This window comes from Microtus pennsylvanicus, chromosome 18 (genome assembly GCF_037038515.1).
Source record: "Microtus pennsylvanicus isolate mMicPen1 chromosome 18, mMicPen1.hap1, whole genome shotgun sequence".
Taxonomy (NCBI): Eukaryota; Metazoa; Chordata; class Mammalia; order Rodentia; family Cricetidae; genus Microtus; species Microtus pennsylvanicus.
Genome location: NC_134596.1, coordinates 17330675 through 17349699, shown reverse-complemented (window position 1 = coordinate 17349699; position 19025 = coordinate 17330675). Strand labels below are relative to the sequence as shown.

The window sequence follows — 19025 nt, the reverse complement described above, 5'->3', positions numbered from 1 at the left end:
GAAGGCTTGCAGAGCTGGAGATGCAACAGCACTTTACTTCCTCATAAGAACCAATAGGGTTAAACCTCCTTTCATAAAATTAAAAATTGCATATAATTTTAAAGCAGAGTTGTGTTGCACTGTATATTTAAAAATACTTTGATGTCGCTATTTATAGGAAACGATAAACAATTCAGTCTACAAAGAAGAACAAGTCTAATTGACGTGTGCGTGGGTGTGTGTGTGGTGTGTGTTTGTGTGCTTGGGTGCGTGCTCAGAAAACTGGAGGTTAAAGTTGGTATCTTTCTGGGTTGCTTCTCTGGCTTACTTTTTGAGACAGAGTCTTTTATTGAGCCTTGTAAACCCTAGGCATCTTCCTGTCTCTGCTGCCTCACGTCTGATGTTGGAGGCATGGACCACTACACCCAACACTTTCAAGGGAGTAGTGGAGATTGAGTACATCCTTACTTTACCAACTAAGCCATTTCCCCAGCCTGGAATTACAAACTCGTTAAAATTCATGAAAACTGGGGAAAGTACCCAGAGATTTAAAGTTAAATGATCAATTTCATGATGAGATTTATGTATAGATTTATGTATTCTTTTTTTTAGAGCTGTGTAGATTTTAGGGTTCAATGTGTTTCATTCTTAGTGTTAATATTTTCACTACTGATAGCTACTACTTTAGAAATTTGGCAGGTAGAAGTTGGTACCATGGATAGTGAGGATAATTGGACAGACAATAGGACCTTTTTTTCCCTAAATACAGATAAATGTACTTTTGATATAGTTAGACTGTGAGTGTATAGTGCTTAAGGTCATTGGGGGAATAAATGTAGTGTTTGTAACATGCTTATGTTTAATGATTGTAATGAGTTTCAAGAGTTGTGTGTAGTTCGAGACCAGCCTGGTCTACAGAGCTAGTTCCAGGACAGGCTCCAAAGCCACAGAGAAACCCTGTCTCGAAAAACCAAAAAATAAAAATAAAAAATAATAAAAAAAAGAGTTGTTTGTAGAATTCCTAACATATGAGAAGCATTTGGAGAGGCTAGCATATCTGGCTTATAAATTTTAGTATGTAAAGATAAGCCATACTGAGTAAGGTAAAATTTCAAAATCATTTGAATAAACTTAAGTTCTCAAATCATAATGTTCTGTGGATACGTTATATTTCCAGGAAAAACTGTATTAAAATAAATAATCATTGCAAGTCAAGTTTTGCAGGGTACCGAGATCATTGGTATACATCTAAGTTAGTCACTTGCTGGGGACATGTCTGGCACAGCTCTTTTCTGTCCAGTAATGACAGGTTTACTCAGGACATTTTACTCGAGTGCTGGTTTTGGTCGTGTTAGAAACTCAGCATTGTTCAAAACTGTCTTGAGTGGTCAATAGTTCTGCCTTAAACTGAGTGAGATACATCAGAATTTTAAAATGGAATTAAGCATTCTAAAGGTAAATTGATATTTTATTATCTTCAAGCCCTTGGGGTTTTTATTCTTTTAAAAAATCAGATAAATTAGATCTTATTTCATGATGACTTTTTCTTAAAAGAGAAATCAGAAAATTAGCCATCCATTACATTTTTACTTCAGAGTAAGAAAAAAATTAATGTGGTCCAGGAGAATACTTCATAGACACTCAAGAAAGTTATCTAATAAATCAACTTTAGATTAAAGTAAACTGAAGGAACTCTATAGAGAAAAGGCTAGCAAAGGAGAAAAGGGATTATTCTGAGCAACTTTTCACTACAGATTTTTAATGTATATAGAGTCACTGAGAATGTTGACATTCATCATACATAGCAAAGATACATTATTGATAAATTAACATTGGTTTGAGGTTTTTATATTTTAAGAATATGGGGAAATGATAATATAGAAGAGAACAAATTAGTAAATTATTGGGGTTCTGGGCTAACTCCTAATGAATAGGATAAAGCATGATAGAAAGGAATTCCAGTAGATAAATTGGCAGACATGACCTGTGCTTAGAGATATGTAATTTCTCAACACATCATTTTGATAGATACTTGTTACATTATTATTATTTTACTAACCATATTCTAGCTGTGTCCCAGAAAATAAAGTGATTTTAGCATCCTCTAAGCACTTGAAAAAGGAAGAGTCCAAACAAGAAAATACTCCATTTTTCTTACTGTGCATTGGGGGAGCTCAGTTTGCTCCTATCTTAGGCTTATGTACTTGGAGAATGTAGTATATTTGTAGCCATTTGATACATTCATTGGCTCTTAAATAATGCCGTTTATTCGACCTGTGCTCTCTTAACACATTTTACACAAAAACTCATGGAAAGTTAGTATTCTTTTTTGTGAATTTTCCAATTGTATTTCAGACTTTAAGAAAGAAAGGCCTTAATGGTTGTGAGAGCCCTGATGCTGACGATTACTTTGAGCACAGTCCACTCTCGGAGGACAGATTCAGCAAACTAAATGAAGATAGTGATTTTATTTTCAAACGAGGCCCTGTAAGTACTTTCACTTTACCGTTGCCTTTTATTTGTTGATCCTTTTTGTTAACTTCATATTTAGGCTCTGAACAAGAAGGAACACAGAGGCTGCGACAGCCCAGACCCCGATACTTCCTATGTGCTAACTCCACATACAGAAGAAAAATATAAAAAAATTAATGAGGAATTTGATAATATGATGCGGAATCATAAAATCGCAGTGAGTACTAAAGTATGGTTTGTGCTTTTTCATGTGCATGAAGAAATTGACCACACATCCTACTTCATTTTTAACAGAGGATTGGTGTCAATAAGTATAAGAGGAAAGAAGGTGTTTATTAACTCTTTTCGGTTTTACAGAAATTTGAAATGCCAAAATCTTGTAGTAATAAATGTTGAGTATCTTAAATTTAGAAATGAAGAGAAAATGTCCTAATTCCAGTTCTGCCACTAATTGTCTTTTATATCTTTACATAAGCTATCCATATATCCTGAATTATAGTTGTTTGATCTGTGAAGTAAACGAGTTGGCTCACATAATTTTACGATTGTTCTAGTTTTAAAATTTCCTTGATTTTAGTATAAAGTAAGGCATTTTTAGAAGGCATTCCTTTCTTTCCCATATACATACATACATACATGCGTATATATGTAAGAATGCCAAGTGTTAGTTTAGTTTAGCTTGTTGTAAGTTTTCATGTCTCTAAATCATCTTTACCTATTTTATATAATTATCTTTATTTTAGAAGAACTGAGCTGACTATTGAGCTCTTTATACTATGACCCAAAGCACTGACCCAGCAAGAACATTGACTATATTACTGCTTTTTTCTTATACTTTTCAGCACTAAAGAAGAGGACTAGATTTTCTTTAAGGACACTCTTGTCCTTAAACTAATCACATAACAAATAGTACTGTAACTTTCTGTGCACACTTATCTAACCCTGAGAAATAGTCCATTTTGAGCTTACTGGGCTTGTGTACCTGGCTGAAAATACTGAAAGATCTCACTGGACTGTCCAGTGAGGTCCACCTAGGTCCATTGCTGTAGATATGCTCTCTAGTTCTGTGTATGTAGATATAGCTGTTGTGGAACAGGCAGATTCCAGGGCTGCCATGTTGGTTCTGTTTTTTTTTTTCATTGTCATAGTTGAATCTCTTGAATTATGCCCCGAAGAATGATATGCATTATATGTCATTTCTTCAGAGTAGTTCTGTAGGAAGAATCACATGAAAATAGCTTTAAACCAATTTTTAAGCTAATACCATTATTTTTAAAAACAGAACAGTACCAAATAAAATTTCTCTGATCTCACAAGGATATTGTTCCCAGAGTTAAACTTTAAGCTTTAAGAATATAATAAAAATTGCTTCATCATTTATTTGTTTCTTGACTTTCCACCCACAACTTTTAATTAAGGAGAAGCCTGCTGTCTATTATGATCAACAAATGTATTAAAATTGGTCTCTGGAGGAAATGCCAGAGGAAACTAGGAAATGCCCTTTCAGAGAAAGCATGAAATATTTTGAAAAGAAGATAGCTTTTATAATGTTTATAATTTAATCTTTATACAATTTTAAAGATACCAAGACTCTATTCTAACTTGGCAGTAGTTAATCTTATTGTGTAGGTGATTTCCTTTTTATATTTTATTACATATAAATTACATTGTGTTCTGTGTATAATTACTTGACTTCTAGTTTAAAAAATGTCTGTCAGTCAAATCATACTGGACTTATTCATAATATCCTAAAATTGATGTATTAAGTTAATAATGTATATACACTTTCCCCTTTGGTTATGTTTGGGTTCTCCCAATAGCAATGTAATGTTAAATTAGTTTGCACTGAAGTTCTAATTAATGCTTACTTGGTACCTGATAAATTTTGTAATGTCTAAACTCAACAATATTATTTTAATTTCAGGTTTTAACTTTTAATTTCATCTCTTGAATATTTGAAACATACTGTATAGTTACATTATCATATATATATCAATGTAAAATTGAAAATAAAAAAGGTCATGTCAGGTATATTCATGTTCAAGTATAATTCCAGAGAATATAGCTTAACACTGCAAATGAAGAAGCTGTCCCCATACTCTGCTTTTAATAATGAGAGTTATTTAGTTAAAGTCATTTAATGTTGATAAAATGAAACCAATAGTTTTCTCTTGTTCTTTACAGCCTGGTTTGCCACCTCAGAACTTCTCAATGTCTGTCACAGTCCCTGTGACCAGCCCTAATGCTTTGTCCTACACTAACCCAGGGAGTTCACTTGTGTCACCGTCTTTGGCAGCCAGCTCAACATTAGCAGATTCAAGTATGCTGTCTCCACCCCCAGCTACGTTACATAGAAATGTATCCCCTGGAGCTCCGCAGAGACCACCAAGTACTGGCAGTGCAAGTATGTTGTGAAGTATTCTATTCATTCTTTGAAAAAGAGGATGAGAAATGAATTGTTGACAGAGAAAGTTTATTCTCCTTAGTCTTAACTTTATTGTCAGGCTGGTGTGGTGGCGCACGCCTTTAATCCCAGCATTTGGGAGGCAGAGGCAGGCGGATCTCTGTGAGTTTGATAATAGCCGCCAGGTCTACATAATGAGTTCCAGGACAGCCAGGGCTATATAGAGACCCTATCTTTTTTTTTTTTTTCATTGAAAAATTTCCACTTCCTCCCCTCCTCCCATTCCCCTCCCACTCCCCCACTCACCCTCCTCCCTTTCCCTCCAGTCTTAAGAGAGAGCAGGGTACCCTGCCCTGTGGGAAGTCCAAGGCTCTCCCCCCTCCATTCAGGTCTAGGAAGGTGTGCATCCAAATAGACTAGGGTCCCAAAAAGCCAGTACATGCAGTAGAAACAAGTCCTAGTGCCATTATCAATGGCTTCTCAGTCAGCCCCCATTGTCAGCCACATTCAGAGATTCCAGTTTGATCACAGGCTCATTCAGTCCCAGTCCAGCTGGATTTGGTGAGCTCCCATTAGATCAGGCACACTGGAGAGACCCTATCTTACAAAACCAAAATATGCAAACAAAAAAACCCACTTTATTGTCTGGATGAACAAGAATCACTGCTCCATAAGTTCATTTTAAGTATTTTTTTTAACATCCTTGGGAAAAACATTGTTGGACAAAGTAAGATAGTATGGATAATGTGCTGTTTATAATTTTTCCTTATCATGGGAAAGCCATACTGTGACGGGCAGAGAATTTAACTTAAATGTTGCAAGCAAAGATTTAAAGTTGAATATGAACCTCACATTAGAAATAAGGAGTGAGCGTATTCTGTGCATCTATTTCTACTGAGTTAGTTCAGTAGTTCATCAGCAGTTCACAGTGCATTTGCCACTTTAGTCTGTGTAGTTTAGTACCGCCTTCCCCTGAGTCCTAGGCTTAATAGTGCTCTATGGGGACTTTCCCCATTCTTGTCAGTATTGGCTAGTTAACAGTGATGCACAGGATGGCAGGTATTTCAGAAGCTTAATAGGTAAATTCATTTATGTGTATACTATACATAGACCCCCCACAGCATATGTGTAGTTAAACATCATATATATGAATTATATCAGTTATACATTAGTGCAAACTTAAGACTGAGCTAGTTTTGTATTGACTTGAGTTTTAGGAATAGAATGTGGGTTATAGTGAGATGACCTCATTTTACTGTGAAATAAAGAAAGCCAATTTTTATTCATTATTTCTTTTCTCTGTAACATTGTTAGGTGGGATGTTGAGTACTACAGACCTCGCAGTACCAAATGGAGCTGGAAATAGTCCAGTGGGTGAGTGAATTCCTATTGTTTAACTTTGCAGATGCCTGTTTGATCTGAGCTACTACTAAGTATTGCCCTAAAACAAGGCCTTCTATCTCTGAGGGACTGTTTAATTATCAATCTTAGCAGTTTCTACAACAGCCCTGTTCATCACTTAAACATTAACTAAGTTCATTTCATTCATTCATTCATTCATTCATTCATTCATTCATTATGTATTAAGTACTTCCTCTATACCAGGCATTATTCTTTCCTGTTTATGCGCGCGCACACACACGCACACACACACACACACACACACACATCATATTCTTGCCCACATTCCCCTTATTTCCTGACATTCCTCTATGTTCACATACCCTCCTTCTACCTTATTGTTCTCTTCTTTTTTTTTTAAAGTTTTCCACTGAGTTCCATTAGTGCTATCTACCTTACAGTGAATGTGAGACCATCCACCAGAGCATAAACACCATGCCAGCAACTACAACCCTAAGGAAAAATCACACACACACACACACACCCCATAGCTATTAACTGCAAATACCTCCTCAGCTAGAGGAGGAGTCCTTCCCTCATCTGTGGTAGAATGTTGAAAGGCTTGATCTTGGCAGGTGTTCATAGCTTCAGTTAGCTGGTGAGAGTGATGGCCGTGTCACATCTGGAAGACAGCATTCCTCAGCTCTCCTCCCCGTCCTTTGGTTCTTACATTCTTTCCACCCCTTCTTGTGTGATGTTCCTGAGCCTTGGTGGGGAGGGTGATAATAAATATCCCATTAGGGTTGAGTACTCAGCAGTCACTTATTCTCAGCACTTTGATTAGTTATGAGGCTGCATTGACTGCTGCCCATTGCAGAAACAGCTTCTCCATCTAAGACTGAAAGCAGCATTAATCTATGGGTGCAAACATACATTTAGAAATCAGTTTGACAGCTGCCTTTCTGTAACTTCTGTCACCACTAGAGTTAAATCATTGGGAAAGTACTTTATTTTAAAACAGCATTAAATGTTTTCAGAAATTGGAGTACTAAGAAATGTGTGCATATACTCAAGTTAGAGATCCAAGTGATTCTCTTGGGGATCTGCTTTGGTGATCATATGTAGAATATTCATGGTTTGTCATAGTTACAGCCAAATAGACTCTTTCACTTTGGGATTATTCCCAATGTGTGTGGAGTGATTAAATCCAAAGCCTCACACGTGCTAAAAAACACTGTTGAGTATCTATATTCCCAATATACTATGCACAACAGGTCCTAAACAATAGATTAGCACCATCTAGTTACAAAATAAAGCAAAAATAATGGTATGATACAAATATGTTTTTTGCATATTTCTGGTTCACTTGACTTAGGCTCCAGCCTTCTGAGTCTTGATGGTTTAAAGATATATCATAATGGAGCTGGAGAAATGACTCAACAGTTAAGAGCACTTGTTGCTTTCTTGGTTCAGGTCCTAGCACCCATATGGAGGCTTACAACTCCAGTTCCACAGGATCTAATGCCTTTTGACTATGCTGGTTACCAGGCATACATGTAGTCACATACATACATGTAGGCAAAACACTTACATGCCTAAAATAAATAATTCTAAGATGTATGTCTTTCCATCCCTGGCATGTGGTAAAGATAATCATTTTGATATTGTGTCTGCACTGCATTAAATGATATTTTAGTGGATTTAAGTGGTTTAAAAAACTGCTATGGGGCCAGGCAGTGGTGATGCATTCTTTTAATCCCAGCGCTTGGGAGACAGAGGCAGGCAGCCTGGTCTACAAGAACTAGTTCCATAACAGGCTTAAAAGCTACAGAGAAACCCTGTCTCAAAAAACAGACAAAACTGCCATGGGGACTTAAGAGATCAAATATAGGAAATATATGAAGGTCTTGCTATCAGTTATTTATTAGTACGCTGCACTTAGTGCATGTTTTTATTCAAATATGTATGGTTTATTTAAATACAACTCAGTTTTATTGTCTCAATACAGTGTACACTTTTCGTGTACACTTACACTTCTCCTCCTGACACTAGTAAGACAGTATGTTTAAAGTCCATCAAGATTTGAGAGAGCCTTGTATACTCATATTACACTGGCCTGAGACTGCAGAAGGCTAGAATCTATGTAAAGTGAACCAGAAATAAACAGTCCATAACTACACTATTTGCATCATACTTTTTTTTTTTAGTAATTCAGTGATAATGATCTATTGTTTGGGACCTGTTGTGCATAGTAGTTTGGGAATATAGGTATTCAGAAATGTTTGTTTAGCATGTATGAAGCCTTGAATTAAGCATTGCACGCACAGTGTTTTAGTCAGTTAATACCTTGGTGTGAGTGTGGGGCATACCTGTAACTGTAGTACCCCAGAGGTCATAGGGGACAAGAACCCTGTATTCTAGACCAGCCTGATCCACACAGCAAACTGTAGTAAACCTGAAATTCAAATTAAAGTGCCAAGAATACATATGACTTTAATTTGCTGATTCTCATCTGATACTCCCTTTCATTGGGACTCCCAAAAGGTGTGAAGCTGATGGTCTTCATATATGCTTTTGATACCTTGTAAATTAGTCTTGATATAAAGGTTTGAAAGATTTCAGTGGTTATAAAATGTCTATGCCTGTAAACGGCTAATCCCATTTCTGAGGCTTTGTCTAAGGAAGTAAGCTGAGGCTGGAGGGGTGTCTTAACAGTTAAGAGCATTGGTTGCTCTTGCACAGGACCTAGACTCAGTTCCCAGTATCCACATGGAGGCTCATGCCCATCCATAACTCCATTGACTCCATTTCCAAAGGATCTGATGCCTTCTTTTGGCTTCTGCAGGTTACCAGGCACTCATATTTATGAAGGCAAAAACACTTATTCACAAAAAGATAAATGAATCTTTAAAAGAGGAAGTAAAATAGAATATGTGATAACTTAGTTGTAATGAATAATAGACTGAAGTCAGCAATGTGAAACATAGGTAAATTTCAAGGGAGTTTGTTTTAGTTGTGATTTAAATGTATATAGAAAATAAACATATAGAGAAAATGTAAGGAACCCCAAACTGATTCTAATAGGGTGATAAAATAATAATGTATTTCCCCTTTCTTTTACTTTTTAAATTTTATGTGACATGATAGTGATGATGTCCCTAAAGTCATAAAGTTTTTATTGTAGCAAATTGGTATTCTGGTTGTTTTTCCTGTGTTTTGATTTTTTTTCCCACCTGTCACTATTGCAAACTTAAACTGACAGTTGTACATACTATAATTTGTAAAGCTCTGTCATGGTGACAATCTATGCGTTTATGATTTACTACATGCATTTCACTGCTAAGAATATAAAATCAGCTTATACTGTAGCTCAGATGTTTGTTTAACCATTGGCCTATATTATAATGTCAAGAATGAAAAAAATGATATATCTAGTACCTTCACTTAAAAAAATTTTTGTGTGGGGTGGAAATAGGGTGCGTATGTGTATATGTTTTGTGTGTATGTACATGTAGGTAGGTGGGTATGCACATGTTACAGAGGCCAGAAAATGGGCATCCAGTTTCTTCCTGTCACTCTTCCACGCTGTTTATTCAAAACAGGGTCTCTCACTGAACCCAGAGTTTATTGGTTAGCTAGACTGACTGGCCAGCAAAGTGGGAATCCACATCTATTGTATGCCCTACTGCCTGCTCCCATGCTAGGGCTACAGGTAGTTGCCTTGTCACCCCATGTCAGGCCTTTTCTTTGTGAGTGCTGGGAATCTAAGCTCACCATACTTTACCACAGCAGCTTTGCTGAGTACCAGCTCCCCATCTTCCCATCTCCCCAGCTCGCAATGTCACCCTTTAAAAGCATGTTGAGAAAGACAAAAATATATTGGACTGGAAGTAGAAAAGCTCGAGAACGTTCTGTAATTGTTAAGTGTTAAATAAAAATGGGTTGGGGGTTGCATGGTGCTAGGGCAGCAGCAGCTAAAAAGATGGATGCAGAAAAGATGTTTCAAAGGTGAATGAATTAAATTTCATTGGATGGATAGTTTTATGAAGCTGGCATAGGAATAATGAAGGGTGACATTGAGTACAGGTGTTTAAAACATTGTCTTGAGATGATAATACCACTGGAAAAAGTCGTCCCTGGCAGTTGAATTTGGACTAAAAATTACGGGAAATGAAGCAGAAATTTGTAACTCCCATTGAAGCCTTATGTGCTTCAGTCATCATATTGCATGAGAAATTAGGATTCTCTGGCAGAGGAGAAAGCTGTGCTTTTAGTGCTGTCCACCCTGGACAAATTGAGAAAAAGAATATTTTTTGGAAAGTAGGGCACAAACATTGTTTTAATTAAATATTTTTTAATAGGATTCATATTGTCCTCTAGGTGAGAATTGTTACCAAACTAAGTAAATGTGTCATCGGTTATTTCAGAAATCATGGTCTTTTTTGTAGTTTAAGAAATTCTGGGACTGGAGAGATGGCTCAGTGGTTAAGAGCACTGCCTCCTCTTTTAAAGGTCCTGAGTTCAATTCCCAGTAACCACATGGTGGCTCACAACCATCTGTAATGATATCTGGTGCCCTCTTCTGGCCTGAAGGCATGCTTGCAGGCAGAATACTGTATACATACATAACAATAAAGAAAACATTTAAAAAAAGAAAGAAATTTTGTTTTGTTTTTTTTTGAGACAGAGTTTCTCTGTGTAGCTTTGGAGCCTGTTCTAGAACTAGCTCTATAGCCCAGGCTGGCCTCGAACTCACAGAGATCTGCCTGCCTCTGCCTTCCGAGTGCTGGAATTAAAGGTGTGAGCTACAGCTTAAGCTATAGCCCAGCTATAGTTTAAGAAATTTTTATTCTTCACATAAATGATATTTTAAAATTTTTTACTAGCATTTTTTGCATATTGATGGAATAATCTACTGAACATGCCAGTTTTATTGTTTGTCACTGTGCGTTTATTATGTAGATTAGGCTGGCCTCAAACTCAAGTTGATCTGCCTCTTCCTTTCAAGTGCTAGAATTGAAGGCGTGCGCCAGCACTTCCACTTTGAGTTTTTAAGAATTCTCTGAAGTTTGCTTGGCAGCTGAACTTCAAAAGTGGCTTCCTAGTAAAACATGAATGACATAATCATCTGCTATTTAATGCTAGATGAGTAGTGGCCCCCAGCCCCTGGAATAAACTTGCTGTCCACTTGAATTTATTGCTTCAGCGATAGGATTTATGTTCTGAAATACAAGCTGAACTGATATAATGGAACAGCATACCTTCTACCTATAATGTCGTAATTGAAATTAGGCCTGTTAAATTTCTGGAGACGTAGGTGTATGCTTTACTCAAGAGTGTTTTTGTTAAGAGTAATAAATTACCATGCAAACTGGAAACATGTTTTAACAATAATCACACTAACATGAGTTTATTCAATTAGAAAAGACATTTTCATTACTAATTTGTAACTTATGGCAAGGGGAGTTATGTAACTACTTCACAAATCATTCTGAATAGTGTCTCCATAGAACTTAAACAAAAGCTAAGAGGCATGCAGGGATACAGTCGAGGAAATAATAAGCTTGCACTTGAGATTAGCTTCAGCTTGGCAAGTTTCCAGACACTTACATCATCCTGTAATCAGTATCTGCTGCAGTGCCCTGATGGAAGACCGAGATACTGTGCTTTTAACCCCTGTTCCACTCCTGTAACTTGATTCTCATGGGTTACTATGGACTTCACACGGGAAAGCAGCATTCGTGCTTCTTGATGATGGATGTCTCTATATATGTATTTGCACCATCTGATGATAATATTGAAATATTGGTTTGTTTGTTTATTTAGACTTTAGTACAAGTTGTGAAATAGTCTTTCAAATATTGGAGACTCGGAACACACATTCTTGCCATTATATATTAAGAGAAACCTCATTAATCTTTTTGATCTGCAATATAAAGTCCTATTAAATCCTTCTTATTTTCAATATGTTACTTGCAAAATATTTTTTATCTTCCAGACAACAAAATCTGGATTAGTTTATGAGTGTTTTATTCTACAAGGGGTTAAGAGCATGACCTAAAGAAGAGGTGATTTTTTTTTTTCCCCCTTCAACCACAGTACTTTCTGAGGCTTAGGAGGATGCAAGAAATTGGTCTGCAGAGTGTGGAAAGCAGATTGAGCTCAGACTGAATAAATTCCCTTCAATTGAATAAATTCTACTTCAGTGAAAGCAGAATTTAAATAGCCTCACAAAATTAACTAAAATAACAGTTCCCACAGCAAAGTAAAGTAAGACACAAATAAATTTGGTGTGTCACATGGTAAAAAAAAAAAAATTTGAGAAAGCAATATTGAGTGAAAGAGAAGCCAGGAAAAAGCATAGTTGTCACCTTACAGCACCGTACCAGTAGTACCAGTAGCAGGGGGTAGTTCCTAGATTTCATCCTTGCCTTGCTTGTCTTTGCCATTGGTATTTGGGTGCCAGGCTTGGGAATATAGTGGCTAGGACTCTGCAGAGTTGATTATGTCACATTTATAAATGTAAATAATTCATTTTTATAACAGTATGTTTTTCAAACAATATTTGTAAGCAGATACTTATATTAAGGCCTCTGCTTTCTTTAAAATTTTACAAACTTTTAATGTATTCCTAATCATAGTATTTGATTTATTTTTAAATTTTTATTATTTTATGTGTATGGGTATTTTACCCACATGTATGTCTATGTACCACATATATGCCTGTTATCCTCAGGCCAAAAGAGGGCATTAGATCCCCTATAACTGTAGTTACAGATGGTTGTGAGCTGCCATGTGGATGCTGGGAATTGAACCTGGGTCCTCTGGAAGAGTAGCCCAGTGCTCTTAACCACCAAGCTCTCTTCAGCCCCCAATCATTTTTTTTTTAATTTTATAATCCAGTACTGGTAAACTAGCTCAGCAGGTAAAGATTCTTGCTCCCACGTCTGGTAGACTGAGTTCAATCCCAAATTTCACACGATCGAAGAAAAGAACCAACTCCCACAAGTTGTTCTCTGATTTCCAGGCGCATCCCTTCTCCACAAATAAGTGTAATTTAAAAAAATGATACAATTCATATGTCAGTTTATCATTTAACTATATATTACTTAATGTACTTGAAATTTCTTTATAAACCTCCCAAACAGTATAACAATTTTAAGTGATTTTTAAGGAAGCATACTTTTTTTTCAAGAAATTCTGTAGTATTAAAATTAGTGTGGTGTATGCATGTGTGTATGCTACTGTGCTCAGCCGTGCTGGCATATTGACAGAGTATGCTGTTGTGATATCTCCATGAGTCTCTCCGTCTTATTTTTGGAGGCAGGGTCTCACTAAACCTGGTGCACGCAGTCCAGCCAGACAGGTATAACTCGCACTTCACACCACTGCCACCACCAGCACTACACTGGGGTTGCAGTCATGTACCATCATACCTGGCTTGCTTTTGTTTCTTTTAAGATTTAATTTGTGTATGTGTGCCGTGTGTGTGTGTGTCAGCAGCTAGGTGTCTATACTGTGTGAACTTATTTCCAGGTTCTATATTGTATTCTGTTTATCTGTATGTCTTTTTGTGCCAGTTCCATGCTGTATTCGTCACTTTGGCTTTATAGTAGCTGCAATAATGAGATATATTTGACTGTGTGCTTTCTGCCTAAGATTGCTTTGGCTATCTGTGGTCTTTGTGTTTCTTCATGAATTTTAGATTGTTCTTCTAGTTCTGTGAATAATGCTTTTGGAATTTTGCTGAGAATTGCAGTGACTGTGAGGATTAATTTTGGTAGTTATAGCCATCTTACAATGTTAATTCTGCTAGTCCAGGAACATGGAAGTTCTTCATCAGATGTACCTTGTCTTCCTAGAGCTTTGAGGTACATTAGGTTGTTTACTGGAGCTCCTTCTGGTTTTCTTCATCACTTTTCCTCATAGGACTGCTCTGGCTGGATCCTGGGGATTCTGGTGGGTTGTGCTTTGGCATTCATTTGATTCATTTGAAGTTTTACACCACTTCCTCCCTGATTTTTTTAAGATGAGATTTGTTTCATTAAAAAGGTATAGTTCAGTCTCCAAGTGCTTATGTATTTTCTGAGCTTAATCTTACTATTTCTTGTTTCAGTACACTGTGATATGATAAGATGCAGGGAATCATTTCAGGGTTTTTGTGTTTATTAAAGCTTCCCTTGTCTGGAATGTTACTAATTTTAGGAGTGGTTCCATGTGCTGCTGGGAAGCTATGTCTTCTCTCTCTTAATGCTCTGGAGAAAACAATTAGGACCAGTCGATTTATTGCATATAGTTTAAGTGTGAAGAGTTTTTGCTGATTTTCCTTTTAGACCGGCTTGTGTGTGAGAGTGGGTAATAAAGTCCCCTGATATACTGTGTCAGGACCTTATGTGGTCTTTGTGCCCTTTAATGCTTATTTTAGAAAAGGGTCAACGAAAACTAACCAGAACAACTGCCAACAATCAGTGATAATAGCAAACCCCTCTCAATTATTACCTGATGCAAATTACTAATTCATCATTTAAAGAAACAGACTAACCAGCCATGCTTTAAAGTGAGGTCTATCTACTCAGTTGTCTGTAAGAAACTCAACCTAACTAGAAAAGATCCAAAACCTTAGAGGCTTCAGATTTGTTGTGTAAATATTTACAAGAGTTCTGCCCTGTTGAAGAATTGCTTCTTTTGTTAATATATAAGGGACTCTCTTACCTTCTAACTAGGTTTGGTTCCAAGTCTTCATAATCAGATGTGAGGATCCATAGGTCAGCTTTTTGGTAGCTTTCTGTTGCTTGGTAGGTTGATTTCAACCTTGGACAAACTCTTAGGTGTTAGATCTCTTTTAATTACATGAGTTTCTTGAAGGCAACAAGTAAATCTCATTTTAAACACAGTTGGTTAGCTCTGTCTTTAAATGGTGATTTCAGGTTATTGAGAAGGTTTTGCTATTGCCATCGATTTTTGTTGGCAGTTCTGGTTGGTTTTCATTGTTCATTTGTTGTTTGTTTGTTTTCACAGTAATATAGAGTGTTTGCTGGTTTGGAACCTTATTAATTCTGTCTCTTTTAGACTTTGTTAATCCTTTGTTTGTGTTCATGAAATGTACTCTTTTCTGTGCTGTGAGTAAACTGTTTAACTTCTTTGTGTTTAGTATTCCCTTAAGCATTTCCTGCATTGCTGGCTTAATTGTCACAGACTGCTTTAACTGATACTTGTTTTGAAATACTCTTGGTTCTCTACAATTTTAATAGGTTGTTTTTCTGGATTTGACAATAATGGTTTCATTAGTTTTTTACTTTTAGTTCTTAAAATCTACTATTCTTTATTTTCCTGACTTTAATATTTCTGCTTCTGTAACGTTGCATTTTTCCCTCACAACTTTTTTGTTTGGTGTGTGTGTGTACAGGTACCATGGCATTTGCTTCAAGATCAGAGAACAACTTTTAGGAGCTAGTTTTTTCCAAAGATCAAAGATGGGTTGTCCTGCCTGCACTCAATCACATCTGTCTGCTGAGACATCTCATTGACTCTGCCTTGTAGCTTTGAGTATTGTTTCTTTGCTTGTACTTCTTTTATTTATTTATTTGTATATATGTGTGGGGATATATGCATATGCCTCTACAATGTGTGTGGAGGTTGAAAGACAATCTGCTGGAGTCAGTTTTCCTTTCACCGTGTGGGTCTTAGGGATTGAACTCACTCAGATTGTCAGAGTTTATGGCAAAGTTCTTTACCCACCTATCCATCTTGAAAACCCTTTGCATTTTTGGCATCTTGGCTCAGATGTATCATGGGTTCTCTGGTCATGTCTCTTTGACCTATATGTCTATATGATCATGTCTAAGTACTTCCTTTGATGGAAGTCTATTTCTTTCTGTTGGTTTGGGATATTTTCAGATACAATTTCAGTGAATAGGTTGTCTGAGCCATTAACTTATTTCCTTATATAAGCCATTATCTTAGTTCCTTTTCCTTTATTATGGATTCTTAGATTTGGTTTCTTGGAAATTTTATTTTCTTTGCATTTATCTGTATGTGTTACTGTCTTAACCTAGTCTTTCATCCCCGAAATTGCTTTCCTGATTCATCTTGTTTGTGGATACTTTCTGCTTTTGATTTGACTTGATTTGATTGATTGGTCCTTTGATTTCCAGAATTTCTAGTTAGTTCTTTTTCAGCTTCTCAATTTCCTTACTGAATTTTTCATTCACGTCTTAAAGGTTTTCCTCCCAGTGACTGATTTCTTCAGTCCACACTGGTTAATTTTCTTGTATGAGTCTTCAATTGAGTTTGTAACTTTCTTTTCTTGAACTGAGTTTCGTATTGTTGATTTGATTCTGTGGTCATTGACACATTTTGTAAGTAGGACTCACATCTTCTCAAAGCTCAGCTGTCTCATCATCTTTTCTCCAGTCCTGAAAAGCTGCCTTGTTTGAGGCACTGCCTTAATTTTTTTTTTTTAATCTTCTTTGTTGTTTTTTAAGCATCTGTTAGAATTTGTGTTCCGCTTTGTGGTTTATCTCCCTTTTTTCTCACTGATTCTGTTTGTGAGTCCTCTCGTTCTGTTGTCTTTACTTGGGTAAATGTCGGGAAAGCTAATTGCAATAGCAACTATGATGGTAGGCCAGCAGTCCCAGTGTCAGCTGCAGAAGACACTGCCCTTCACCGGTTTCCCCACTGTGAGGTGGGAATGAGTGCCAAGTTGAAGAGAAGGTAGTTTATTGTCAGGATATTTGCTTTGTTTTGTCTTTAGAGCTTTCAGTGTTAAGGAGTGAGGGAAAACTGGGGTTAGCAGTATGAAAAGCAGTGAAGTACTACTGTTTACAGAGAAAAGGGTAGACTAAGAGCCTCTTCCAAGAGTAAAATACAAAAGCATACATACAAAACAAAACATTATGTTTTAAAGTATTCTTTTTATTCTTACTTTTATTTATTTATTAGTGAGGGTCATGCATGAGATTAGGTGCACACGTGACGGTCAGAGGACAACTTACAGGAGTCAGTTCTCTCTACCTCGTGGGTCCTGAGATCAAACATAACGCTTGGTAGCAAGTGACTTTGCCCACTGAGTGCCGTCTTGCTGCTCTCCCCTCTAAGATTTTAAAGTACAAAAACAATGTAGAAAAATTTAAAATATAAATACTAGATGAGTTTTTGTCAGCATAATAGTATAATAATGGCTTTGTGTTTTATTATAAATGGTAAACTTTATATGTCATAAACAAAATTCTTACATTTTGTTTATAAAACTAATCATTTTTAAAATAGATTTATAAATGGGCAGTTAGTATTATTTTAGAATTATTAATTAAATATTTTAGTGATGCTTTACATGTTAATAAGCACTTTTTTTCCCCTTTCCCAGGGAATGGATTTGTAAACTCAAGGGCCTCTCCAAATTTGATTGGAAATACTGGTGCAAATAGTTTAGGCAAAATTATGCCTACAAAGTCTCCCCCTCCACCTGGTGGTGGCAATCTTGGAATGAATAGTCGGAAACCAGATCTACGGGTTGTCATTCCCCCTTCAAGCAAGGGCATGATGCCTCCACTTGTAAGTTGACCCACTCTTTGGCTCTCTTCTTTAAACACAGTTTACTATAGGCTGTATCTTTCTTTGAGGTTTGCTCAGCCTCCATAGTGTGTATTTGGTTTTCTTAATGAATTTTCTATTCAAAATTAGGATTTTAAGAGAGAAATCTATTTTAAGTGTTTAAAAACCAAATTACAGAAATAAGGAGTAAAACTGCTTAATGGTATTTAAAATAAAAGCTGAATATGCAGAGGTTAATTACGCTCAATTTTAATTTTGCCAGCTAAAACTTTATTTAGAGATCTGATTCCAGTTTATGAATTAAACATGTCATTTCTGTTCTCTACTTGGCATACTTTCAGTAATATATTACATGCTTTTTTGTGAGCCAGAATGAAATTATTTGTTAGGAAATTCTGTATATGAAAGAGAACTATTGTAGAATATCTAGGGAAGATGTTTGTGAACTGGAGAGGATTATTCTCTAAATAATTTTCTGTTTATTTCGTTCAAATGACCCTTCTCATTCACCAGAGAACAATGCTCCCTATTGCACCTCTTGGCAATGTCTTTACGGTTCTGGTGCCATTTGCTTTTGAATTGTCTTTTCCTGTGAAGAACAGAGGGTGTATCTTCCTTAGCTTCTTATAGAAAATCTTAGAATATATATGCAAGTTTTAAAGACATTTTTAGTTCATCGGCAGTTTGACTATTAGCATACTAAGTGATATGCCAGGTGTGCATTCTACTGTACCATTTGTGTTTTTGTTAACTGGAAATGATGCTACCAGGCTCAGGTAGTGATTCCTCATTTGTGTAATTTTTCTTAGATTCAATGCATTAGTAATTTGTTTGGGTTATTTTCTCATTTGATTCTCAATCAGATTATGATCATGGCTAGATAGAGATGAGAAAATGGAACTAAAATTTACCACTTGTCCAAAATAACAGTGCACATACCCAGGATCTTTAAGTCATAATTTGTTTAAATCTCAAACTCAGATTTTTTTTTAAGTGTTTTCATTTGGAAAAACAGGAAATTTAAAATGAATTGCTTTCAGCTTTAGACTCGAAAAAAATGCTTCACTATGTAGTAGGCTTCCCTTTCCTTGAGCCCATTTTAGTGCTACTAATTCACAGTGGTCAGATGGCCTAGAGACTAGAGAGAGAGGGTTACTGTTGAATAAGACATTGGTGCTATTGTGACTAGTGAATTGCTGGAGGGCGCACATGCACCAGCAGAACCTCAGGAAGTTACTGAAGCCTTGGTGTAGGATGAGTCGTCATCTCCACAGGC

General features: G+C 36.4%; 1 protein-coding gene across 6 annotated transcripts in view; it reads left to right on the top strand.

Annotated features, from left to right (window-relative positions):
- Nucleotides 1–19025, top strand: part of Mef2a (myocyte enhancer factor 2A) — a 129522-nt gene that overhangs the window by 90205 nt on the left and 20292 nt on the right. For 3 of the 6 annotated variants that reach the window (XM_075952893.1, XM_075952891.1, XM_075952894.1), the window contains 4 exons: nt 2335–2466; nt 4636–4855; nt 6170–6229; nt 17562–17749. In XM_075952893.1, coding sequence (XP_075809008.1) covers nt 2335–2466; nt 4636–4855; nt 6170–6229; nt 17562–17749 — 600 coding nt within the window. Of the gene's footprint in view, nt 1–2334; nt 2467–2530; nt 2669–4635; nt 4856–6169; nt 6230–17561; nt 17750–19025 lie in introns of all 6 variants that reach the window. The other 3 variants (XM_075952892.1, XM_075952890.1, XM_075952895.1) reach the window with 2 other exon arrangements.